At 36.8% G+C, this 27,701-nt stretch overlaps 1 protein-coding gene across 1 annotated transcript; it reads left to right on the top strand.

Moving 5' to 3' along the window:
• Window positions 1-2,185: 2,185 nt before the first annotated feature.
• Window positions 2,186-26,464, top strand: ppp2r5b (protein phosphatase 2, regulatory subunit B', beta). Its single transcript, XM_079605200.1, has 13 exons — window positions 2,186-3,753; window positions 9,773-9,969; window positions 11,146-11,247; window positions 11,390-11,482; window positions 12,273-12,403; window positions 12,511-12,570; window positions 14,188-14,296; window positions 20,165-20,218; window positions 20,304-20,354; window positions 22,332-22,451; window positions 22,609-22,736; window positions 22,829-22,930; window positions 24,541-26,464. The coding sequence occupies exons 1-13, from the start codon at window positions 3,558-3,560 to the stop codon at window positions 24,707-24,709; spliced, it is 1,512 nt and encodes a 503-aa protein (XP_079461326.1). The 5' UTR covers window positions 2,186-3,557; the 3' UTR covers window positions 24,710-26,464.
• Window positions 26,465-27,701: the final 1,237 nt, after the last annotated feature.

The raw sequence follows: 27,701 nt of genomic DNA, 5'->3' as shown, positions 1-27,701 counted from the left end.
TATGTATGTGTAAGTAATATAAAAACCCTGTAGACAAGCCTGAATACCAACTTCCCTCATGTTCATTCCATGCGCAAGAACGTCATGGTCAACTAGTGCTTTGTATTTCATCAGGAACAAAATGTTCTTTGACCCCTTCCCCGTCATTTTTCTTTCCCTCTCCTCCTCCTCATCTTTGTAACCCACCACTAGAATTAATTTTCCAAAGCACATAATCACCCGTGGCCCTATTTATATGATCCTGAGATTCTGATTGGTGTGTCATCCGTTTTGCTACTTAATGTTTACACATGGATAAATGTGTGCTATTTGAGTACACAGACACCTGAGGTAATTATATTAAGTGTTTGTGTTTTCTGAATGAGAACATGGTTAAACCTGTGCAAAATGAGGGCATTTTTGTGTAGAGTTTTGCAGAAAACATTGAGAAACTTGGAACGTGTGTGAAAACAAGTGAAATGTGTTAAATGGTTTGGGAAATTGGGCCAACTGAACCAGTTATGTGTGTTGCAATCGAGAAAACTGTAATATATAATACCAGCATATACAATTTCTGTTTTTATGGCCACCAGTGTACAAAGGTTTAAAAAAAAACTAAAAAAACCTTTGTACACTGGTGGCCATAACCACAATCAGGTGGTGAGAGTCACATGATGAATCAGAGCTCATCACAAGCAGCTTTTCCACAAGCTGAGAAAATACATCTATAAAAGGTGCACAGTGTCATTCCCACAAATACTAAACACCATCATGGTAACACTCACATGACACTAAAGTAATGCAAAACAAACCTTCATTTAACATAAAACCTCAATGCACATAAATGATAAGAAAAAACTAAGAAACATTATTTCAAAGAAAATACAAATTGGGAAATGTCACGCAGGGAATTCTGGGAATGTAAATTTTTTTAAAAAATCACTAAATTATAGTTACGTTATTTTTCACTTCCAAAAACGGTCAATTTAACCATATTTTACCGTAAAATTACATTAAGTGTAAGGTATTACAGTTATCCTGTGTATATAAGGAAACTTACTGTTAATCAATTAACAAGTTTACTGTCACATTTTTTGTCTTTTACTGTTAAAATCATGATAATTTATTACTATACACACAGTACCAGAAAATCAGAACCAGAATCCTGAAAAAAATCAGTTTCCACAAAAATATTAAGCAGCACAACTGTGATGTTAAACATAGTTGTGCTGGTTAATATTTTTGTGGAAACTGATTTTTTAAATATTATTTTTATTATAATAATGATTAATCAGAAATGTATCTTTAGCACCAAATCAGCATAGAATGATTTTTGAATGATCATATTTTTTATCAAATAAATGCAGTCTTGGTGAGATTAAGAGACTACTTTTAAAAACATGTGTGTGTGTGTGTGTGTGTCCAGGTGGTGTAACTGGTTGTATATTGACAAAGTGCCATCAAAAATGAATGGCATGAGCAGTTTGGAGTGTATATATTATTATTTTTGTGTGTTTGTGTCTCTGTGTGTCTGTGTGTGTGTACGCAAATATCATGTTTTTTTGAGTCATCGATATCAAGACGTTTTCTTGGATATTACTCTATTTGGCCTCAACAAAAAGGTTCCTCCTCATAAAAAGATGTGATTATTTTTTGCTGTTAAATGCTTTTAAATAGATATTGATGACTCAAAAATGCATGATATTTGCCCCAAAATAAAAAACAATTAAAAGAATATATATATATATATATATATATATATATATATATATATTCTTTATATATAGGCCTATAATATATTATCTATAATATGAATATATGAACTTTATATGAATTCATTATGCATTTTATAGGCATATGAATTCATTATAAATTTTATAGGCATATGAATTCATTATGATTTTTAAGGTAAATACGAATTTACCTTGAAAACGTGTTTTTTCGAACAACTGGACATTTTTATAGACATTAAATCATAAATATTAGAAAATATAAAACATTTTAAGAACTTGATTGTTAAAATAATAATTTTTGTTATTTCTATATTCCTCTTTATCATTGACTCATTTATACACTTAAAACGATCAATCAATAGCAAAAGCACTCAATCTTTCTCAGTGGTACAGCAGGGGATAGTCTCTCGATAGCCAAAACGCCCATAACGTTCAGCATCACATTTAGTTGTCTTCTAGGTAGGTCAGCGACACGTCGTCGGTCGGTTAATATCACAAAACGCGTGTTCGAAAAATACTTAGCGACGGACTGAACAAAAATCAGCGGTTACAGCGACGGGTGAACGCGCGAAATAATGAACGAATGAAGCAAGAACAATGGCCAACCTGACAGTCCCAAAACACAGCGGCTAACAGAGACTGTGTCAGCTAGTGAGAGAGGGAGGAGAAGGGAAGGGGCTGAGGTAGAAAACAGCTGTCTGATAACGATAGGGATTATATACAACAAACAGCACATATATAGTCGCTTAAACGATGAAAAGAGCAAACGGTATAACCATAACATCGCGACGTCTAGAAACGGATCGCGTAAATGTAGGATGAGTAAGTAAATAAATAAATAAATAAGAGCGCGTGAGCGTCATCTGCAGTGTAGCATCTACATACTTGCACCACCTGAAGACAACGACCGACTGGCTGCTGGGAAATAAAGAAACGGGGGGAAAACACGAGTTATCAGCGGAGAGGAAGGACGACGGACAAAATCAGCGAGACCTTGTCCTTGTTATATCCTTGTGATAGGAGTAATTGAACAGCGGTTCCTTGTATTTGAGGGAAGGAGGTAGAAGGGGGTATCAGTGCTGCAGCGGCCGCCGTGATGCTTTACACATGTAGGCACGTTTGAAGCAGTTCATCCCCGCCCTGTGTGGATCTGACCGAACCGAACCGACTGTACAATAACGGATTTAATAGGGGGACGCTGGACGGCTCTGAAAAGGACTTGAGGCGCAGAACTGGGGACTGGTAATATGTCGATAACATTTAATTAATAAGAGATGCATTTGTACCTGTATGGAGGAGATAAATGACGGGATTGAAATCGCCCATTTGTTTTTCAACATGGATTAATTGGCCCATGATCACTGGATAGAATGCTTATTACGCCCGAGTTTTAATACAGAACCGATTTATGCTTCTAGCCTATAAATATTTAAATAAAGACCAAATTTAGGCCGATGACTTTCTGATGACGACAGTACGGCAGATATGTCTTTATTGTAGAAATATATGTTCCCACCAGTATCTCTTCATGAAGATATAGACAAATACATTCACCCTTGAGCTTATTTCCGTGTCTAATCTCGTTTTTTGGAGGGGTTTAATGTAACACGAGCGAGACACGCGTCAAATTAAACACTGATAGCTTTTACTTCTACCATCCCTCTGTCTACAATTTAGACCAGGTTAGATAACTTCTGTCTTTAGTCGATCCCTGCTTGTCCATTTTACTTTTTCAATCCAAGAAAAAAAATATTTCTGACTCAATAACAAGGCGCGTTGGGTGCCTATTCCGGCTGTTGGCTTCCTCCTTCGAACAATCTTCTGCCGAGAACCACCTTAGCAGCGATGGAGACCCCCACGAAGCTACCTCCGTCGAGCCCATCCTCGCCGACCACGGGCTTCTCTGTGCCGAGCGCGGAGAAGGTAGACGGCTTCCCCCGCCGCTCGATGCGCCGTGCCCGGCAGCGACGGTCCCACAGCTCCTCACAGTTCCGCTATCAGAGCTCCCAGGTGGAGCTCACGCCGCTGCCCTTACTTAAAGGTAGGTTCCTTTAACTGGGACGTGAGGTGCTTTGATTTTAATGACATGTTATTTTGCAAGTAATGAGAATAATTATTCATTCCCTGATACTAAAATAGACTATTACAGCCATTTTGGTGAACTCAGTGTCTTCTTGAGCATCCTTAAGAGATGGTACCTCCATAAGGACGCCAAATGTAACTAAATCTTCTGAGGAGCACAGCTAGACTCAGCTGATTTTCATTCAATGCTTCCATCATTCAAGGGTAGCTACATAATTTAAAAGATGTACAATTTTTTTTTGACTGAACTTAAATTGGCTATAATGGAAATGGGGGGTTGTAACATTCAATTTAACTCAACTTAATATTTTGTGTAGCAGAAAGTTAGCTAAGTAACACCAATGAGATAAGATGTAGCCTATCAAAGCAACTCGATAGCAATGAGTCTATTGCAGTACTAGTTAGCATGACAATCTGCAATAATTGCAGGAAAGAAAAAACTGTTCATTGCAGTGGTAATTATTATAAGTAAAGCAACATAAACCATATAGTATCTGGCTTAAGAACACACTGTATAACATCTTCAGTCAATCATAGTCCCATGCAAAGCTTGGGACACAACTCCATTGTGCAGTTTTAATGAATGGCAATGAAAATGATTCATTAATGATTCACAAATGTGAGAGTAAACTTCTGTTTTACTAATTAAAGGGATGGTTCACTCAAAAATTAAGATTCTGTCATCATTTACTCACCCTCAAGTTGTTCTAAACCTGCATGAATTGAGGGTATGCATTGACGTCACTTTCCTGCCTGACACCCCCTCAGCTGTTCTGAGTGGCAAAAGAGCTGCTGCATGACTGGATTTAATAGGGAAAACTGCAAAAACGAGAGTAAAACAAACAATTATTAGTTTAAACTAAAGGTTGGACTCAATATAGTGTTCCTTACAAATGACCAAAGATCCAGTGATCCATGTATATTGACTTGCAGCCAGGAATCATGTTTCCTGACATTTGTATGTGCCTGATTTACACGCCGGCGGAAATACATAAAGCACATTTGCCTGTGAAGGCTATAGGTCTAAATCTGGGTGATCACTTATATCAATGGTATACATCGTCATATCGTCCAGCCCTAAAACTTTTATAGTTTTTGTCAGTGTTTTATTTAAAAACATCCAATTATGCAGAATATAATATCGTTAATGTTTAAGAAGAGTTGTCAATACAATATATAACAATAGGGTATGATTTACCCCAAAATTCAACATATTGAAACAAAATGATAACTGCAAATCGACGTTTCGATGTCTAAGTCCAGTTGTTTCTGTGAATTGCAGCGATACATTTGCTTCTCTTTTCTCTAGCCTTTGGCACTCTGTAAAAACATACTTCAGATTTCTTGTCAAATCTATTTGTATAGGAAACTGAATTTAAAATTTTCGGGTGAACTGTCCCTTTAAGTGTATTGAATGCAGTAATTGTGTTGCATTAAACTCAATTTAACTAGCAGCAAAAATATTTTTTTTGAATGCAATGTTCTTTCCAGTTGCATTGTCGTAGTCATTGCCAAGTTCTTTGCAAGTTTATGAATCTTTGTGGTTAAAAGCATCCTCAGTCTGAAGACCCTGATATGTACACTACCATGCTCATTTCGGTCATCCACCTGAAGTGAGGGAGAAACTCTTTAGTGTCTGAGAAGCTACTGATCATATAAGGAATTGGATTATGATGCATAAGAGTAGATGCATTGTAGAGTAGCTATGAATAACCACTAATAATACAGTGTTGTCCCACAGTATTTCATGGATGGCACTAAATGTAGTGGATGGCACTTCATGATTCACACTTCAGCAGAATATGATTCACTTCGTCTAATGCAGAAATCATCTGAGTTACATTTCCAGGGAAGTAGGATTTAGTGGTGCCAGTTTTAATGAGACTCTCCAGCTGAGGTTTTGCTGCCAGTTGGTGTGTCACAGGGGGTCCAGACTGAGCCTCTGTCCTGCTTAACCATCCAACTGACCTGCTTTTAGTCATTCACATGACACTGAGATACATCTCCTGTGTTAATCAATGTCTGTCTCTTTTACTCTTACTAAGTCCAGTAGATTTAACTATAGCGCTATGACTGGCTGTAGGTTTAGCTCTGGTTTTATTTCTTAACCCATAATTGTATAAATTGCACAGTTCTGGTGCATCTTTCTGGTATTCTGGGTGCTTGTGTTAGATTATACCTCATAAAACTTGAGTTTATGGCAGTTATGGATTGGCAAATGTCTACTATCAGTGTTCTAAAAAGTTGTGTTTTTTTGTTTAACGTGAACCTGCTACAGATTTAAGCTCCATTAATGGCGCTGGATATTTAGATGTGACATATATAATGCTCTTTAAACACAAGATTAGCTTAGTGGAGCATGACAGACACTACCTAATATAGAACCTGTTAGTGTTTGTTTGGGCTGTGAATTTACCTGTGAGCCCCTGTCTGTGCTTGTGTGTAATAGAAAGTAAGTGAAGAAAACAGCTGAGATGCTCTATCAGTCCAAAACATGACCTGCATCTTTAATTGGTTTACCAGCCAAAAATATGGCCAACACTGCCAGGTTTGCTAGCTTGGGTTATTAGTTACCGGGGAAAAAAGACTGCAGGCTGCAGTATTGTGAGCCGTTGGTGGTGCTTATTCTCATTTGTAAACATTCAAATTCTGCTCTTCAAGTTCATTTGTGTTGTTGTTTCCACTTAAGTCTCTGGAGTGACTTCACTACTAGTCCTCGTGAGTTTGTGAGCGTGTGTCTCTGTAAATAGCTGTCACTGCTGGAGGGAAAGTGTCTTCCAATTGGAAAATGGGCAGCTCAGAGCTATCAGCCTCGTTCGCATTGTGACTCGTCTACACATTCAAAACTCATCAGTTTCATAAGTGAAACAGAAATGTGAGTGCTTGTTGGGTTAGCTATGACAGCCTCTCATATCTATTAGCAATAACCTTAGAGTGTGAAGATTACTGTACCGTTACTGAATCATTATTTCAGGGTAAGAACAAAGTGGTGGGTATATATCTGCCTTCTTCTTCCTGCAGGGTCCAGCTGGTCAGGGCTGGTGTAAGGTTACAGTACACAGAAGGCCCGCTCCCTCTCTGGCCTCCTTCGATCAATAAAGAGGGCAAGAGAGGAAGAGGGAGAGAATAAAAGAGGGAGTGAGTGATTATCGAGACAGGGAAGAGAAAAAGAGCATTAGAGAAAGCGAGAGTGAAATGGATAAGCATGTGAAGCTGTAAGTGCAGGAACAGTGTACCGAGGGAGAGTTATTGTTGAGGACAAAATGTAGAAAAGGGAACACCCCCCCACACACACACACTCACACTCAACAAGACTGCACACTCAACAAGGCTGCATTTATTTATTTGTATTAATAATATAGTAGTAATATTGTGAATTATTTAAGGATTATTAACATTTAACATAACGGTTTTCTATTTTAATATATTTTAAAATGTAATGTATTCCTGTGATGGTATTTTCAGCATCATTACTCCAGTCTTCAGTGTCACATGATCCTTCAGAAATCATTCAAATTAGCCAATTAGCTTCTTAAAAAAGCATTTATTATTATCAATGTTGAAAATAGTGCCTTACTATCCTTTTGTTATTGTTTTCAGGATTTTTTAATGAATAGAACTTTCAAAAAAACAGTATTTATTTAAAAAAAAAATTTTTAGCATTGTAAAAGGCTTTACTGTCACTTTTGATGAAAAGTATATACTGTATACATATCTTTATCCTAGGACTAGCAGAACTGCACCAGTCATTTAAACTGTGGTTGTATTTTGTGCCAGTTTTGCAGTTAAATGATCAGATTAACATCATGATGTCCATGAAACAAGTTAAAATATTATTTGAAGATCATTCCACATTCTCAAAAAAAATCTCATGTGAGACGTGGCAGTTCAAAACTCTAAAACTTGCTTGGCTGTTTTATGGGTTGTGGTGGGTCAAAAATACAGGAACTCAACAGCCACACAAACATAATAACCCTTTAAACAGAAAGACTTTACCCATTAAAATCACACTAGAGCGAGAATGAGAGTGAGAGAGGGATGGAGAGGAGGGGTAAAAGGAGATCATGAGGAGAGGAACAGGGAAGAGGGATGACATCATCTTCTCTCCTGCTCTCTCTCTGCACTGTTTTCTTTCCCTATACTATGCATCTCTCTCTCTCTCTCTCTCTCTCTCTCTCTCTCTCGCTCTCTCTCTCCGTCCCACTGTTGCTCATTGGCCAGTATATTTAGCAGCTTTGCATGTTCAACATTACAGCGTTTAGAGTGATGACTTGTCTAACTAGAGTGATATCATTCAACTTAAGATGAAAAACTGCTGCTATTTTTTCAAATTAATCATTATAGTTTTCTCATTCTCTCCATGATTTAAGCTAATTTCAAATACTAATTTTATTCCTTCTCTCGGTTCTCAGATTTGCTCTTCCTCTAATTCTCCAGTTCCTCGTGTCTCCACCCTCTTTCTCTCTCACACTTTTCCCAAGACAATTTCGTTTTTCTGTTCAGACTGCTGTGGCTGTGTCATGCTCTTTTGCACCTTATCCTTCCCCCTGTCTACAAACAATCACACCAGCCTCTTTTCATCACATTCACTTCGGCAATAGTCATTTTCGCTTTGTTGATTTCTTGTCTCCTTTGACTTTACCCGCTGCACTCTCGGACTCTGGCTTGGTTGACTCTAGCTGTGGCAGACTGAATGTTAAGACTAATCCATTTTTAATGGAGAGTAATTGTACGAAGTAGCAGGCTGAGGCTAAAGAAAAAGAGAGATTGAGAGACAGAGAGAGAGATTCACATGTCGAAGTACAGGAACAGTAGGGTATGTAGTTGTGTTGAGTTTTTAGATGAATGGAGTGGATTGTCATGGTTATTGTGCCTCGAGGCGCTATGTCCACAGAGGGCCGAGACAGCGCAGGGTTAAAGATAGCACCCGCTAATCCTGTTAGCACCAGACGCCTCCACTCATTTCTCATTAGCATCCCGTCCATCCACTTCAAGAAATCTGCATTAATATACTCTGTCTATAGCTCCAAGTGTCTATAGATCCAACCATCTTATAATGTGATTGTTCTGTTGGAGAGCATACATTTAAAGGTTCTTTACTGGCATTGATGGTTCCATGAAGAAACTTTAGCATCCATGGAACATTTCCATTGCACAAAAGGTTCTTTATAATGGGAGATGATCTGAAGATGATCAAAAATGTTCTTCACTACACTAAGAAAAAAACTGTTTTTAAAAACCGTTCACAGAAAGGTTCTTTGGGGAACCCAAAAAGGTTCTTCTATTGCATCGCTTTACACTACAGAAAAGGTTCTGTTAAACTTGAAAGAATTATGCAATCATTTAAGACATTAGAATCTTTTTTTTTTGGCATAAAAGGCTGTTAAAATTGAGCAAATTACACTTGGGTTCTAAGTAGAAAACCTTTGTTTTCTAAGAGTGTAGAATTACAAAAAAGTACTGTGGTGGTACCACTGTAAAAAAATACAATTAAGTTAATAGTTAATAGAGTTAATACAATGAAGAAGAATGGTTTAATAAACAGAAATTTAAAATACATTGAGTTATCGAACATTAGTTATCGAAGTTGATTTGACAAAAGATAAAAAGTTGTGATAACAAATCATGATTTTTTTTTTTTTTTACAGTACACAGTTATGGTCATATATTATCATATTTATGTGCATTAGATTTCAAGATATTTTTCTGGTATTATCATGGTATGTTTTTTAGTGATGTGGTAGAAAAAACATCACATTTACATTTATGCATTTAGCAGACACCTTTATCCAAAGCAAACTACAAAAGAGGAACATACGAATAAACAGTGTTCATAGTATAAAATTAGGAAGCTAGTCTAGCTTCTAGTATTGGGAAGCTAGACTAGGAAAAATATAGTAAACTCATGGTAAATGTGCAGTATATTTGTGTGTATACATGTGTATTAGATTACATGTCCTCTCCTTCCTGTCCCTCAGATGCTCCAGTGGCAGAACTTCATGACTTGTTCTGTAAGAAGCTGCAGCAGTGTTGTGTGCTTTTTGACTTTCTGGACTGTGTCGCCGACCTGAAGGGGAAAGAGATCAAACGCGCTGCGCTGAACGAGCTTGTGGAGAGCGTGGCCACCAGTCGCGGAGTCCTCATCGAACCCCTTTACCCAGAGGCTATTAAGATGGTGAGATGAATCGAGAAAGAGAGAAAAAGTGATGGAGTAGGATGGGATTTGATAAAAGAGCAGAGGAGGCAGAGGGAGATAAATCATTTTGAGGGATGCACAGGATCTCCAATGCACTAAAGTGCACTTAAAGACTCAGAAGCATTTACGTTTCTTTGTGTTTAGCTACATTAGCTCTGTACTGTATGTAGCTGAAATACAAAAACACCTTAATTGGGGAGCAATTGATTTTTGTTAACTGGTCCTTTTATGTTTTGATTTGAAAGACAAAGGGGGGAATTCACTAAGAATGAATTTACGGTGTCTGATAGTGCTGTTTATTTGCTTGTTTTAGCCCCTTGTTTACTAGAGGAATTATGCAAATCAGGTAACAATGACTGTTGCTCTGATCAATAGAAAATGTACATTAATTCCAAAAATTAATTAAAAAATTAATTCCACTTACTTACATTCTATGATATGGAACCTATAGTTCTGGTGGAACCTATAGTGAGCAAAAGTGGAAGTTTTCTTGCAAAGAAAATCAGTACTGAAAAGATTTACAGTGATTTAAAAATTACAATTCTGTCATAATTTACTCACCCTCATGTCATTCCAAACCAGTATGACTTTATTTCTTCTGTAGAACATAAAAGAAGATTCCAATGAAAATCAATAGTAACCAATGCTGGTTGCCAACATTCTTCAAAAATATCTTTTGTGTTCTGCAGAAGAAAGAAAGCCATGTTTGGACACTGTTGTGAAAATGATCACAGAATTCTCATTTTTGGGTGAACTACCCCTTTAATTTAAATATTCACAGCATAAGAGAACAATTGAATATGATGATACAGTCTGCAGAGGTTCCCAACTCTGGCCCTCGAGGTTCACTTTCCTGCAGTTTTGCTCCAAACCTAATCAAATACACCTAAACAAGATAATAAACCTCATAAGGATTAATAGGAAGTTATAGGCAAGAGAGTTTGTTTAAAGGGTTAGGTCATCCAAAAAGGAAAATTCAGTCATTATTTACTCACTCTCATGTCGTTCCAAACCCGTAAGATCTTCACACAAATGAAGATATTTTTGATGAAATCTGAGAGATTTTTGGCCTTTACATTTCATCTATGGGGAAGCAATGGTATCGTTTTCATGCTTTATTAAAACACAATTTTTCAACCCCTCTTCTTCCTGTAGATCTCAGTGAACATTTTTAGAACCCTTCCACCCAGTGAGAACCCTGAGTTTGACCCAGAGGAGGATGAACCAGCTCTGGAAGCCTCCTGGCCACACTTACAGGTACATGTACATCTCAAATTCTCATACACACAAACACTGACAGCATGGACGGAGAAAGCATTTTGAGTTTTTTTATAGCTTGTGTCCCAGCTCCGATGTAATTTCCTCTCTCTTTCCCTCCTGTACTTTCTTTTTTATCTAGTTGGTGTACGAGTTCTTTTTACGCTTTCTTGAGAGTCCAGACTTTCAGCCTTCTCTTGCCAAGCGCTACGTGGACCAGAAGTTTGTTCTACAGGTACAGAGCTGGTATATGTGTAGAGGTATAGAGGCTTTGTGTGATTTAGAACATTTGTAAACCTTTATATATATATATATATATATATATATATAATCTGCATTTGTTTAATATAATTATATATAATTCAGTTCAATTAATAATACAATATATATATATATATATATATATATATATATAAATATATTATGTGATTTCTAACATTTGTAAACCCCTTGTTAACCGAAAAGACTGCATAATAGTGAATATATATAGTTTGCATATGTTTAATTTAATTATATTTAATTCAGTTTAATTAATAATACAATATATATTTTATTTATTTATTTAAATATTTAAGTAAATATAAATGTTTTATGTTATATTCTGCTTATCATCTTTTATCTATAAATTCTCATTATTTTATCATAAATAAAATAAATATATAATGAAACAGTGTGAATGAAAAGTAAAGTGAAGTCAAGGCAATCTTAGTCCATCTTCAAGTCCAGTGTTTGGAGACAAACATTGCTATTTTGTAGTTTTGGCACACACTGTTGAAGATTTTATGTTTTTTTCTTCTTCTTTTGGCCTTGATATCTTAGAGCAGCAATATGAGATGTTAAATCATATCATAGTCAAAACACAACAGTCTATCCTCCGGGTTTGATTTTAAACTTTATCAAGGACATTCACACCAATTATAAACATTCCCTTTAAGTGTCAGGACAAATGATTAGTGCTTTTAATAAAGTGCAAAAAGGCTGACTTGTGTGTGTTTGTGTGTGTGTGTGTGTGTGTGTGGATGTAGCTGCTGGAGTTATTTGACAGTGAGGACCCCAGAGAGAGAGAATATCTGAAGACTATCCTGCACCGTGTCTATGGCAAACTCCTGGGCTTGAGGGCCTACATCCGCAAACAGATCAACAACATCTTCCTCAGGTCAGACACAGTCATGTAGACAAAAAGCATGACCAGTATTGATATTTCACAGACAATAACTGCTCTTTGTTCCTCTCTAAAATGTCATCTTTTTTTAAACTCTGCAGGTTCATCTATGAAACTGAGCGTTTCAATGGAGTTGCTGAACTTCTGGAAATTTTGGGAAGGTAGATACTCTTTCAAACTCATAATAGAAAGCACACTAAATTTGTGTTAAAAATCAGCTCAGATGATGTTTATGTAGCAAACCAATATAAATTAGTAGATTATAAAGTAGATCCCTGTGGTTTATTCATTGTTTCCAATGTTAGGAGGTACATATAATATCTTACAACATTTGTACTATAATCTATCTTGAATGAGTAAATGATAGTTTTACACAACTTAATGTGGCAGTAGATTACTGGAGAGATGCTTTATGGTGGTGATTCAGACAAAGATCTCCGACATGAGCGCTTGCTGCATGTTCCCCAGTCATGTTTCCCTTCTTTAGCGTGTAGAGCCATGTAATTCACAGCCATGTTCTCTGCGAAACCAGTGCTGCTTTGCATATTGGGTTCAATGTACACAAAATGGAGCCTTAGTGTGTTTAATAGCATAAACAAAGCAAACCTTTGACAGAGAGAAACAGGGGAAGAGAGAGACAACCAGGGGGAGGCATGAGTCAGAGTGTTGGGGATGGAGGTCTAAATTCAGGTTGATGCCAGTAGTATTTATAGTTTCTCCCACCCACACATCTCTCTGATCACTACTGAAGAGAGAATGAGGTAGAACGAGGGAAAGAGAGAGAGAGAGAGAGAGAGCTGTGTGTATATATATATATATATATATATATATAAATATCTTAACATAACTATCCAAAAAAATATATTTATTACACATTTTTTAAATCTTTAAAAATATTTAAAATTGAAATATATTGAAATATATATATTCATATATTATTAATATAAAATATTATAAATATTAATATTTAAACAATACATAACATGTATATTTCATAAAATACAGAAATATTCTACAAAATATATTTAAACAAACAAACAGCCTTATCAGTGTTCTTTAGGAATAGAAAAAAAGCACAAATTTAAATGAAATAAATTTTCAATTTAGAGATTTCCAAATTATTAAAATTGTTTCAAATGGTTTTCCTTTTCAAATAATATATATTTATATATATATGTGTGTGTGTGTGTGTGTGTGTGTGTGTGTGTGTGTGTGTGTGTGTGTGTGTGTGTGTGTGGAGTTATATAAGATATAAGCAAAGTAAAAAGAAGAAAAGAGGCAACAGAAGGAGAGACGGGGAAGATAAGAGGTAGAATTAGAGAAAGATTGAGTATGTAAAATGAGAGACAAAGAGCGAAAAAGATAGAGTTGATTGTAGCATAAAAGAGAAACAGAGCAAGACAGTACCGGTAGATGGAATGGAATTAAATGACAGCTAAGCAATGGGAGGAACCGACAGAGTACAAGAAGATAAAACTAAAGAATTTTGAGAGAAAGAGAGGAGGAGACAAGCAGCAAGAGAGGAAGGATGTGTGTGTGTGTGTGTGTGTGTGTGTGTGTGGGGGGGGGGTGTTAGTGGGAGATTAACTGATGAACAATAATGTGGTGAATGAGTGTACAGAGCATCATCAAGGACGACTGATACTAATCCTGTTTATTCTCCCTTTTCTCTTTTCCCTCTCCTCTCCTCTCCTCTCCTCTCCTCTCCTCTCCTCTCCTCTCCTCTCCTCTCCTCTCCTCTCCTCTCCTCTCCTCTCCTCTCCTCTCCTCTTTTCCAGTATCATAAATGGCTTTGCTCTGCCTCTCAAATCAGAGCACAAGCAGTTCCTGGTGAGGGTCCTGATCCCCCTGCACACTGCCAAGTCTCTCTCCATTTTTCATGCGCAGGTTAGAGTCAGACGCCCAGACACAGCCACACTAGGGATGCACATACAGATCTCATGCTGTTAATTAATGGACTGTAATGGGATATTATACCACAAGGGGGCGCTACATACTAATGAAAATTGACTTCATATTTCCAAAAAAATTTCCTCCGTCAATTACACTTGGTTTGATATTTTCTATGCATTAACATTAATACAGTTGCTTTTGGACATTTTTGGCACACTGCATTAAAGTCTGAACTCATCTTGCCTTGATGTGTGTGTGCCTATGACTGTTTACACATACAAAAATTTGGGGTCAGTACGATTTATTAATACTTTTATTCAGCAAGGATACATTAAAGGGGTGGTTAATTATGATTTTACTTTTCTAACTTTGGTTAGTGTGTTATGTTGCTGTTTGAGCATAAGTTGCAAAGTTACAACGCTCAAAGTTCAAAGCAAAGGGAGATATTTTCTTGCCAACAAGAAACAAGAACATTTTCTACAACAAACGGCTGGTAGGGACTACACGAGCTTCCTCCCAGGTTAGTGACATCACAAACCTGAAAATATACATAACCCCCCAGAACGCGTTTTATAGATTATCGTGACAGAATATGCTAATTAACGACTAGAAGATGACACAAAACAAGTTACTTAAATTCATAAACTAACCATTCAGAAATGTCCTGTTGTATTCTACATGAGTCTCTCCATTGTTTGACTCCGGTTTGAACATAAAAGGCTAAAAGTTTTTGAAATTTCCAGTGCATGTCTGTGTGAGGTACAAGGACACAAGCTGTTGTAGCTCCGCCCTCTGTGCCGGGAGCAGCAGCTCATTTGCATTTAAAGGGACAGCATACAAATCTTACCAACCCCAATCCTTTGTACTGTAAAACACATGCATTTTTTCAATAGATTCAGTATATTATTCCTCATATTAACAGCATGTTATGTCTGAAAAGTGCTTTTGTAATATTAGTACTGCCTGTTTGTATATGTCTATAAGGTTGTGTGTATTCTGAAAGTGCTTGTCCTACATTCCTACACTCGCCCTTTCCCTTGTCAATATCACCCCATCCATAATTCAGTGCCCACACTCCGGGCTGTTTATACTTCCTACTCGCCACAAGGACATATAGAGCTCTCCCAGGGAATGCCTTTGGGTGGCCAGACTTATTTTATGTAGCTTCCATAGAAACAGAAGGACAGCGCAGCCAAATCCTTAATCACACTTCCCTCAAGGCTTCTTCAGAACATCACACGTTTCTAGAGAGCTCTTAGCGAGATGAAAGGCTAAATACCGAACTCTATTTTTGTAAACGGTTTTGTCACCAGCATTAAGTGTGCATTTCAGTGATTCTTTTGCCCTCCGTGTAACCCGTGGCTGTTGTGATTTGGTTACTATTTTATTTGTTTGCATAGGAACTAATGGTGAGTGGTTGAGTTAAGTCTGGGGGATTTATCCTGGATGATTAGAGCTTAGTCCCCATTGAGCCTCAAACTACTGAGTGACACCAGGGGATATATTTTCACTGAGGTGTCTCTTGGGTATGGGATTTTTATCTCGTGCCAAGTTAAAACATACCAAAGCCTTGTAAAGTGTTGAGAGTTAATCTTAGTTTTACCTTAATTGCCAGTAATTCACAGTTTACGGTTGGTTTTCAGGTAGACAAAATATATACGGACATGTGCACACACATATATATAATTGGGACATATGAAGTTATTTGTAAGATATATTTGTGAGATTTTTTATGCTGAAAGCAAACAGGCTTCCATTTTCTTCTATAAAGATTCAGACACATGCACATAAACAACCTCGCAAGCTAAACATCTTAACCTTTTTGTAAAGCACTGCATATACTGAAAACTAAGAGGATAATTATGATGTTCTTCTTGAAAAAATAACAAACGAACGAACGAACGAACGAGAGAGAGAGAGAGAGAGAGAGAGAGAGAGAGAGAGAGAGAGAGAGAGAGAGAGAGAGAACAGGAGTTCACAGGGCTCTCACCCCCTGGGGAAAGACAGAGGTTTTATGTGACATCAGCCCTTCCAAAGTAGACACACACACACAGACACACACACCATTACCATCCTAACAGCTCACCCAGGCAACAGTGCAGAAGGGCTTCCGTGGCAACAAAAAACACACTCGTGGCGTTATCACATGTGCGCGCACACACACACACACACACACACACACACACACACACACACACACACACACACACACACACACACACACACACACACACACACACACACACACACACACACACTCACACACTCACACACACACTCACACACACACACACACACACACACACACACAAAGTTTGTTGCTGTACTTGTGAGGACATTCCATAGGCATAATGGTTTTTATACTGTACAAACTGTATATTCTATCCCCTTACACTGCCCCTATCCCTAAACTTACTCATCACAGGAAACATTCTGCATTTTTACATTTTTAATAAAACATTGTTTTTTTATGTTTGTTAAGCTATTTGAATCTTAAACCATGTTTAAGTTGTAATACCAGTGTAATACACATGTCATTATACAGATTTGTGTCATCATAAATCACATAAACAAGAGCACACACACACACACACACACACACACACACACACACACACACACTTCCGAACGTAACCTCCCTTTAGAAAAACATCCTTTTCTCACTCTTTTGCCTGTAATCTCTGAGGCTCAGGTGCTTTGTGACTGTTTCCTCTTTAGGGAATATATTAATCTGGAAATAAATGCAGCATGTGTGTGCAGACTAAGGATGTCATCATTCAGTTATGTATAGTCTCATTGGTTTTTCCTGAAGCTGTTAGTTGCTTTTTTGAAACTATGAGTCTGGAATAAGTTGTTGCTGAAATCACTCTAAAACCCGTATATTGTATTGATAACCAGATTTTCAGTTCCTAATCAGCTACCACATTAAAGGGGTGGTTGATTATGAATTCACTTTTCTAACTTTAGCTAGTGTGTAATGTTGCTGTTTGAGCATAAACGACCCACTTCCTAAAATATAAACACATGTTTATTATCAATTAGAATTTTCATGTACTACATTTTATATTTACTGAATTTTATTGTCCTATATACACCTGAAATGATTAAAATATATGGAAAATATTCACTTTGTAATAATATGACAGCATATCGTATTCTACTCACTATAAGAGTAAAAGCAGATTTATAGAGAATATTACCTTACAACCCACCGAGAGCAAGATAAAGATGACAGTGGTGAAGAGAAAGTAATTATGAAGATAAAACACTCAGACAAACCAATTTCTAAACTTGTGTTGTATGTGTAAAAGAAGGAAAATAAACACATGGGAATAAGTAAAAAAAATAAAATATGCATGCATTTATTTAAAAACTAAGACTGTTAGTATTGTGTTTAAAATATGTGATGCAATGAAACATGTCAAATTGTGCAGAGATCATTTGTCAATCAAAGAAAATATGAACATGCAAAAACGAAAAGTAACAGAACATTAACTGCTCATGTTATAGTCAGTATAAGCTTTTTTCTGAGTTTTATGTTTTTCTATGCATAGTAAAATAAAACCTGAGTAATCCATAATCGTAATCCATATAGCATGCATAAGATCAAAACCACAGGGTAACCAGTCCAGAAAATAATAAAAGGTCCAAGGCACAGCCAAACAGGGTAATCCTGGGAGTAGGGCTGGGCGATATGTCCTAAAAGAAAATCCCCGATTTTTTCACAAAAAATTCGATTTACGATTTAAATCGATTTTTTCCCCCCCTATTTAAAATCAATCTGCAGATGACAAATAAATAGTTCAAAACAAGTTTTAGCTTTATTTAATTATATAAAGTGCAATCAGAAACAACAAGCCAAGATGGTAGGCCCTGGCCTGCCTTTGTAAACAGTGAAAATGTAACATAACATAAAATGGGTGGATTGGGATTGGTGGGGATGTAAAAAACACTTGCATCACAATTATAAGTGTATTGTGATTGTCAAAACAGTTGGTGACTAAACAGAATTTTATGAAGTTTAGTGACAACACAATGTTTACATGGTGGTACACTGACTGTATGCTACTGTTTATTGGTTGACACAAATTTCACAATTTCAATTCTTGTGATTTGATTCTGATCTTGATTCAATATCGATTCCTTTGGATAAATATTAGGTACAGTAGATACGTGAGCAGTTGAGTCTGAACTACAACTGAGTCTCATGGTGAATGCGTGAGAGTTGGCATGTTATTTGTGTAGCTCTCTGGCAAACGCGCTGAGCGCGTCCGGAACTACGGGAGCCCAGAGGGGAGCGTCTGCGGATATTATAGATCAAACCGATTTTCATTCAAACATATCGACGTACACTACACATTCGAGTTAATAGATTTATCGCCCAACATTAATTATACGCTATACTGAAGAGGGGGAGAAAAAAAAAAAAAAATCGATTTTTTGAAAATATGAATCGATTTGACCAACCAACTCGATTTTTAAATCAAATCAATTTTTTTCCCAGCCCTACCAGGGAGACAGGCAGAAGATCAAGACCATGACAAGGAAACCAAAATTCAGTGTAACACTAACATGCAGCAAGACTTCACAAAGAGTGATTGAACACACAGGGCTTATATAGGAGAATATAAATGAGATGATAATACACAGGTGGAAGCAGTCAGCATACAATGAGTACCGACAATGTGCTGCAGTTCGCGATAAAGAAGAAAGGAGGAGTGCCTACTTGTGGCTCTCATAGGCACTCCGGCTGGCGTGACATGTAGTTTGCCTTTTTTGACAAATAATTTTATCAGATAGACATCGTTTTGTTTTGTGTTTTTCCCTTTATATTTAAGATATTAATATATATATATATATATATATATATATATATATATATATATATATATATATATATATATATATATATATATATATATGATTTTTTTTTCTGGTGAATTTCTATTGATTTAAATTTTTGTAGTTAGTAGTTATGGACTTTATCCAATTTCTAAAGCTTGCACCTAACCCAGGCTTTCTCACTTACACCCACATACTGTACTAAAAAGGCAAGCTCCACCACAGAGAAGGTGTCTGGTGTGACACTCACAAGGAACAGGACATGTGCTATCACCACTGTGCCCTTGAGCAAGGCAAATAATACAAGGTTCTTCCACGAGACTGTCCCTGTTCATAAAATTGAACAACGTTTAGGAAAAAAAGTACTGTAATGACATTTACAAACATGTTTGCTATATTACCATTCACTACATCTAGCCAGCTTAGACTGCAGTTTTGCTGTAGTGCACAGTACCTACGTTTTATACATGCCACACATTGTGTTGAACATAAAACTGTTCTTTGTAAATCCAGAAAGCTATCAAAACACATTTGTTGACAAACATCTAGCAGCTATGCCTACATTATTGGCACTTACATATGTATTGTTCAGTATAGGTACCGGTCCGCGCCAATGCATTGACTGCTGCAGAAACTCCCGGTGTAGGCAGATTGATGATAAAGCCGTGTGGTGGCATTTAGGATCTTGATTAGAAGAATGGTTTATTTGTGAAGTTAGCTCAGTGCTTCAGATCAAACCATGAAAGGCAGATAAGGGCTGTAATCTTTTTCACACACACACACACACACACACACACACACACACACACACACACACACACACACGCACACGCGCACACGCACACACACACACACACACACACACACACACACACACACACACACACACACACACACACCTTTAATCAGAGGCACCTGCAGGTAAAATCAATAAGCCTTTGAAGTAAGTGACACTTCTAGTGTGTAGAAAGCCTGGAAGTGACTTTATTAAAAATCTTTTTTTGTGCTCTTTTCATGTAGCTGGCTTACTGTGTGGTGCAATTCATGGAGAAGGACGCCACAGTTACAGAACACGTACGTCGGATTTTTTTATTATGTCACGCAACTTCATATACATACCACTGCGCTGTCACACCAAACCTCTTCTGTACTTCATTAGATCATCAGGGGGCTGCTGAGATACTGGCCAAAAACATGCACTCAGAAAGAGGTAAGAAAAGCTCTGCATACATGTACGTTTACTTCTCAGACCAAACATGAACCCCTTAGACATACAATATTTACTTGAAGTACCCCCTGAGATTTTAAGTTAATACTTTTAAATGATTTAACAAATCACTCACATGTTCATGGAACTCTGATGCTTATAATAACTAAAATAATAATAATTATTACTAGTAATGTTTTAAAATAAAGATAAATATGTAACCAATGTAAATTACAATTGTTCTGTAAAAATACAACATTAATATTTGATCATTATAATGATGAATCACTCGGAAACACGCAGTGTATCAAACTAGTTATTTCATTAAATTACAGCCTTTGATTTGCTGATATATGATTATTGTGAAGCCGCCCCATTTATATATTTTATTATGTATTATTTGTTGTTCTGTACATGTATAATTCTGTATATGTATTATTTGTTGTTTGTCAATGCCGTTAATCGTCGCTGATGCATTTAGACATCTGTTAAGTCCAGTGGCGACTGCTGGTCTTTCAAAGAGGGGAAGCTCATTTTCGGCCTACATCATAAAAATGGTCCAAAACTTCCATCAAAATATGTGTATCGTGATTGTCAAAACATTAGGTAATTAAACTGAATTTTATTAAGTTTAGTAAAAACATGTTACAATGTTTACATGGTACAATGACTGTAGGCTAACGTTACTGATTTTATTATTGCTTGACACACAATTTCATTTCAATTCAATTTTATTCTTTTGATTTGATTCGGATCTTGATTCAATATCGATTCATTTGGATAAATATTAGGTAGCCTAACTTACATTCATTTTTTTTTTCAAGAAAAAAAATCTCATCTAATGCTGTAAACATACAGAGAGCCATTATTAAAGGTTAAATAACAACTCAAATTAAATATAATATAAATATGTCATACAGTGCATATATTTAGCAAAATACTCCTCTCTGTAGCTAATTTTTCTAGCCAACTAACGTGCAATGGTTATGGCTTTATTGATCCTGAGGTAATTAACGTACGTTAAACCTAAACGTTGTGACATTTTTCTCCAGCTGTTTTATTGATCTCTTTCCGCGTTGAAAAACACTGATTGCTCGATATTAAGTATGAGGCATATACATTTTGGTAAGTTGTAACGTTACTGGATCTTTCAACATGCTGATTCGTGTTTATTTATTATTTACTAGTTGTAAAGAGTGAGAGATGATCTGTCACGTCACATTTACAAGTGCTAAAGCGATATTTATTGTTTGAATTTCGTAATACAATTTACAGAATCGGAGAGCTGAGAATTTGCTTATCAAAACAAGTAACCTTCTCTTTGTTGTCTGTCAGTGTCCTCTTTGCTTCGCGATTTTTCCCTGCGTGAGAAAAGCGTTTTTCAGTTTACTTTTCACTGAGCTCGAATAGCTTCAGCTATTTGACAGAAATTCTGTCAATCAAAAGGAGATGACAGACCCTCCAATCACCACGTAGACGCCCGGAGTCCGGGCCCGCCCACTCCTCCATTCCCCCCAGAGACGCTGAGCGTCCGTGGGCGGGACATAATCGCAGCATTTATCCAATGAACGTTTAGTTTCGGAGCACTGAAAAAAACTGTTCAAAGCAGCCCAATTGAAGTCAATGGACGCTCTGCTTCAACAGAAAAATGCACTGTGTGACGCTGCGGGAATGAATGAGAAGGAAATCGAGTCAGCTGACTAGCTGCTGATTCTGAACGAACTCGTCTTCGAGATGAACGTGTTCTAAAGCATTTTTAGTCAATAAAATGTTAACAAATTAGTACATATATTTGACCATTAATTGTTGACATTATAGGGGAAGCCGAGCTTCCCTTGCAGTCTTAAAGAAATCGCCACTGGTTAAGTCACATTTTGCCAAAAGAGCTTTGAAATCCACTCACGTTTTCTGATTTCAAATAGCCTGGAAATGTTTGTTAGTGTGCTTGTACAGTATATGACCCTGTCGCGTTGAACCCAGGTGATGTTCCTGGGGGAGATCGAGGAGATTCTGGACGTGATTGAACCATCTCAGTTTATCCGTGTGCAGGAGCCTCTATTCAAACAGATTTCTGCCTGCATCTCCAGCCCTCATTTCCAGGTCAGCTTCCTCTTTCACACCGGAGCATTCCTCCCACGGTGTCATTCACCAGCGCTGCTTGTCAGGCGTCTGCCTGTAGTACTTGTGAACGCGCCGAGGTGATGAACGCACCTGTTTGTGTTCTCTTCCCTCATTCTCTCTCTTTATTCTGCCTCAGGTCGCAGAGCGGGCTCTGTATTTCTGGAATAATGAGTACATTCTGAGTCTAATAGAGGAGAACTGCCAGGTCATCCTGCCTCTGGTCTTTGGCACACTGTACAGAGTTTCCAAAGAGCACTGGAACCAGTCAGTATCACTCTAACATACGTCTAGAATAACGCTAATGCTATTGACATCTATCATTTTTGCATTGGACATTTCTCTGTTGTCTTATTTAGGACGATCATCTCTCTTATCTACAATGTGCTGAAGACGTTCATGGAGATGAACAGCAAGCTCTTTGATGATCTCACTGCCTCCTACAAAGTGGAGAAACAGAAGTGAGTACAGGACTGTGTTAAAGTCAACATGAAACATAATTACAACTCATTTTACTGTAAAATGACATGAAACTGGATCTTTCAAGTGTAGGACCAAACTGAATTGGTTGCATCAAGTGGCCATTACATACAAGAGTGAAGCCACGTGGTTGGAGGGGAGGAGTTCAATAAAATTATATTTGAAATTCAAATACTGTAATAAAGAATAAAAGACCAAAAATGGTGACGTCACATGAAAGGATAGTCTTTTGAAGTAAGTCAGGTTCAGAGTTTGGGGGTAAACGTAGACGGCAGAGAGCTGAATATTACAACAAATCTGTTTTAGAAGAGCATTTATTGTGTATGATCTCTGATCTGATTTACAACTACCTTTGTGTTTGATGCTTATTTCAATTTAGAGGTAAAAGCCTATTTCTTGTACACCTTTTGAATATAAATAAAAATTAAATGAAAATAAAATAAGATTAAAGTGCTAAAATTACTAGAACTAAAAATAATATCACACACATAAAATCACCAACACTAATAAAAATGACAAAAGCACAACAACATTAAAGGGGTCATGAACTGCTTTTTAAAAAATACCGTAATGTTCTCTGAGGTCCACTTATAATGTTATCAAGATTTTTACACCAAAGAAGCATCCTAATTTAGAAGTAATAAACTATTTACAATCCTGTTTTTGACCCTCTCTTTCGAACACGTCGTTTTGATGGGTGTGCCGTGTTGGACTTGGATGTAAAGACTGCTGCTACGAATAAAGTGAAGTTTAGTTTTGTAATGTCTTACTGATGACAAAACAGATGTCGCTCACTGAAACTTTTATTTAGGATTACAGCAAATGGCTTAACAAAAGAAGCGTTCTCTATGTAATTTCTTCCGTATCCGGTAATATATATAATCCAATGCATTAACCCCGTAAATGCCGAAGCAAAGGAAAGAACAGCAAATCACAATTATTCAGTTTGACTGTGGCGGTGCAGTATAAACCTAAACCCTCAGTACATATCAAAAGGTCTGTAGCAGACAAAGCAACAGTGGCACAAGGTAATAACTTGGTTACTCACACTTGTGTGTTGCGACATTACTGTTGGATCCATTGTATTTGGCACTGCATCATCTTTTATTTTCAGTCTCTCCGAAAAACTGTCTTGTTTCCGAATCCGCAGAAAAATGAAGCGAACCAACCCAGCAAATATAAGCAATTCATGACCTTTTTAAAATAAAAACTGAAAATATAACAATAATAGCTTTCAAATTTATAAATACTATTATAGCATATTAAGTTGACTAAAATTAAAATAACATTGTCTGTATATTTTTAGAAAAACAATATGCCCTCATAACAGTAAAAAATGCCACTGAAAACCAATTCCATGGGGGCAATTGTATTTAATTTCATTTTATATTTTTTCTATGATTTGATTCTCTGGGATAAAACATGCACCAATGAGACCAGGATTGTGTATTAAAAAGGTAAATGAGTTTTGATTTCATGATGACTTCACGTGTATTTCTGTGAGCACCGAAAGTATTTCAATTCTTTTTTATCTTCGTCTTATCTTTATCTAAACCCTTTTTACACTCATCCCTATCCCTCTTTTCCTTAGGGAGCTGAAGAAAGAGAGGGAGCGTACCGAGCTGTGGAGGAATTTGGAAGATCTGCATGAGAGGCGACTGCAGAGTCTGACTGAGGCCAGCAGAAACCAGAAGAACCTGCAGGAGAGAGAGAACACTACCAAGAGCCAGTCAGAGACCAGTGCTGCCAACACCACCTAGAAATCACACGCGAACATACAGACACACACACACACAGACACACATACAGTATCACAGCACTAATAATTACCTGACTTGGGAACCGATCAATGCCTCAATCGCTGTCTGAAAACACACACACACGAACACATGCACACACCATGCAGACACGACCGTCACAAGCACACGTACGACAGGCTGTCCATATGTAGATATCTGAAAAAAAAAACACCGAAGCACACATCACACACAACGAGTGAGATATAAAAGAGAAAAAAATTAGTACCTCTCACATGCGTCCTACTCTTTCATATGCTTTACACACCTGCCTCTCTGCATCTTTTCTTTCTATTCCTACACGCACCGGGATCATCAACTTTAACATGACTGCATGAGGTGACACACACATGCGCACACTCGAAATCAAACACGTACATCGTTCATTACTGTCATTCCAGAACTGGCTCTGTTTCTCGGGCCTGGTCCGAGCCCCCGTCAATCAACCAACAGACTCTGCATACTGTCAAACTCAGAAGAGGAATGAATAATGATGATCCTAAAGACGGAAATTCTTTCAAAGTACAGATGATAATGTTCCTACTTCTACAGCTTATTCTATAAGTACTACTTCTATGCTAATATAACTGATGTTTTTATATACATATATATATATATATATCTATATATATATCTATAAATATGATATCTATGTCTGATTATAGTGTTGGTGGGGGTATTCTAGTGTAGCACCTCATAAACATGACTGAAGTATGCTGCTAGGTAAAACTAAACTTGTTCTGAAGTGACAACACTTTAGTCTGTTCTTATGTTTTTTATATATAACATTCAAAACATTTTAGTTTAGCAATATTCTCATCTGTTTTGAATAATGTGTGTCTGGCTATTTTTTTTTTTATTTGATTATTATTTATTTCATTTAATCAAATTGCTTGCAAACATTCTCTTTTTGTGTTTCAAGAGAGGACAGTCTTATTTATGTCTTAATTTTTTGTATATTTGTTTTATGTCGCTTATATTTATTGATGTAGAGTATTGTTAATGGGAAGGAACTGTGTGTGTAGGCATATTGAGAAAGCTTAGGAAGAGACTGATGCGTGGATGTTGTAGAGAAGTTTATTACAGTTTAGAAGAAAACAGGGATTAGATCAGAATGTACCATTCACTTTGAGTGTGCATCAACGCTCAAATGAACTGCCATTGTTGATTATTCATTTACAGTAGTCTGTCTTATTGAGAAAAGGATGAGAAAAGCAAACAAAATGTTCTTGTTCAAAAGAAAGCATCTGGATTAACACACTTTGTTTGAACTCTGAGAAAGCTGGTATCTGCAGAAACATCACATTTCATAGGAACAAAATGGAAAAGAAAAATGAAATAGAATAGACACGGCAATAAATATGGACTGAAATTGTATGCATACGTAGCATCACTTAAACTAGAGTTGCACTGTCCTTTTGATCAATGTCTTGTGTTTAAACATAGCAATGTATTTTTGGGGGACAAGCGTCTTTGGGATAGGCCTATGAATGTATAAAAGTGGGATGTAAACATGAAAACTCAGCATCAAGAACACTTTTGTCATTATTTTCACTCAAAACCTTTGATACATCTGGGTTCTGTAGCCTACAGTATTTATATCTTTTCTTCTGAAACGTGTTGATTCAAAGCTGGCCCTTTCCTTTAGTTTTAGTCCAGCCGATAACATTAGTTCACAGCACGAAGCTGATGTCATTCAGCTCATTCCTAAAACACGAGCAGATGTTTAAAACTTGTTTGGTTAAGTTTACATGTAGTGTGTTGTAATGTTCCAGGCTAGATTAATGGGAATTGTAATTAGAGTGATGTCAGGCTGTCCTATAAACGAGCTTTTAAGCAGCAAGGCAGTCGGTGAAGCGACTTCCCAAAAGCTTCTGGGTTCTGGCATCTTGCTTGTGGACTCAAACAGGTGAGTGTCTTGTTTTATTGCTATTTTGTGTTATGATATACGGATTAATTAATTTCTCGTGTCAATGTCATTACCGTAAGCCTATTTAATCCCAACGCGTTATCAAGTGTCTTGTCAACTATAAATGGAAAGGCAAGTGTCTTGATTTCATCGTTTTTACATGGCCAGGCGTCAATATACTCACATGACCAGAGCTGTACTTTCCCCCTCTGACAGATGATGCCCTTCAGAAAGAACGACGGTACACAGGTTCATTTAAAAGGGTTATTAATAAGTAAAGCGTTCTCTTACATTATAAAACAATACTTTTCCAAATATTGTTAGATTCAATTAAACAAACAATAAAATTAAAAGCATTTGTTATTGGATTATTTCCCTCCATAATTGCCGGACAGTCTCGTTTCATAAATAAAGCAGCAAATTAGTTTCATAAATTATATTAATTTACATTTTAGTTTGCTTTTTTTTATTTATTGGGTCTTACTGACAAACTGCACAACAACATCGGCCTATTATACTTAAATAATATGTAAAAAATTCTGCTTTGCTAAATAGTTGTTATCGTTACACATTTATGTTAATTAGCTATGTTATGTTAGTAAAGCACTTTGAAATGTAGGGTATTTTTGTGCTCGAAAAAGATGACAAATGCAACGTTATGTAGCCTATGTCATATTTATTTCGAAATAGGGTACCCCTCAGCAGGACTTTACTGGTAGTGTCTTACCATACAAAACCGCCGGAATACCGCACGCTGGCGACGTTTGCTGGTCACATGTATGTAATTGCAATCTGTGGACCCACTACATACAAGAACACTACAGTAGGCTATAGGCCTACTCGATTTGATCTCGAATAATTTAAGGTCAGTTACGCAGGCCAGGGTGTGTATAGGACTACTGTAGGACAATGTCTTTATAATTCTGTGCATTTGTAACATTACCACATATCAATATTATATTTTTTTGTGAAATATGTAGCCTATAGCTATATACATCATACTTTGTATAAAGCTTAAAAGGTGGGCTTATATGACTGAATAGGTAT

This window comes from Phoxinus phoxinus (assembly GCF_949152265.1).
Source record: "Phoxinus phoxinus genome assembly, chromosome: 2".
NCBI classification, from domain to species: domain Eukaryota; kingdom Metazoa; phylum Chordata; class Actinopteri; order Cypriniformes; family Leuciscidae; genus Phoxinus; species Phoxinus phoxinus.
The sequence above is the reverse complement of the archived record's forward strand: the minus strand, read 5'-3'. Positions and strand labels throughout refer to the sequence as shown.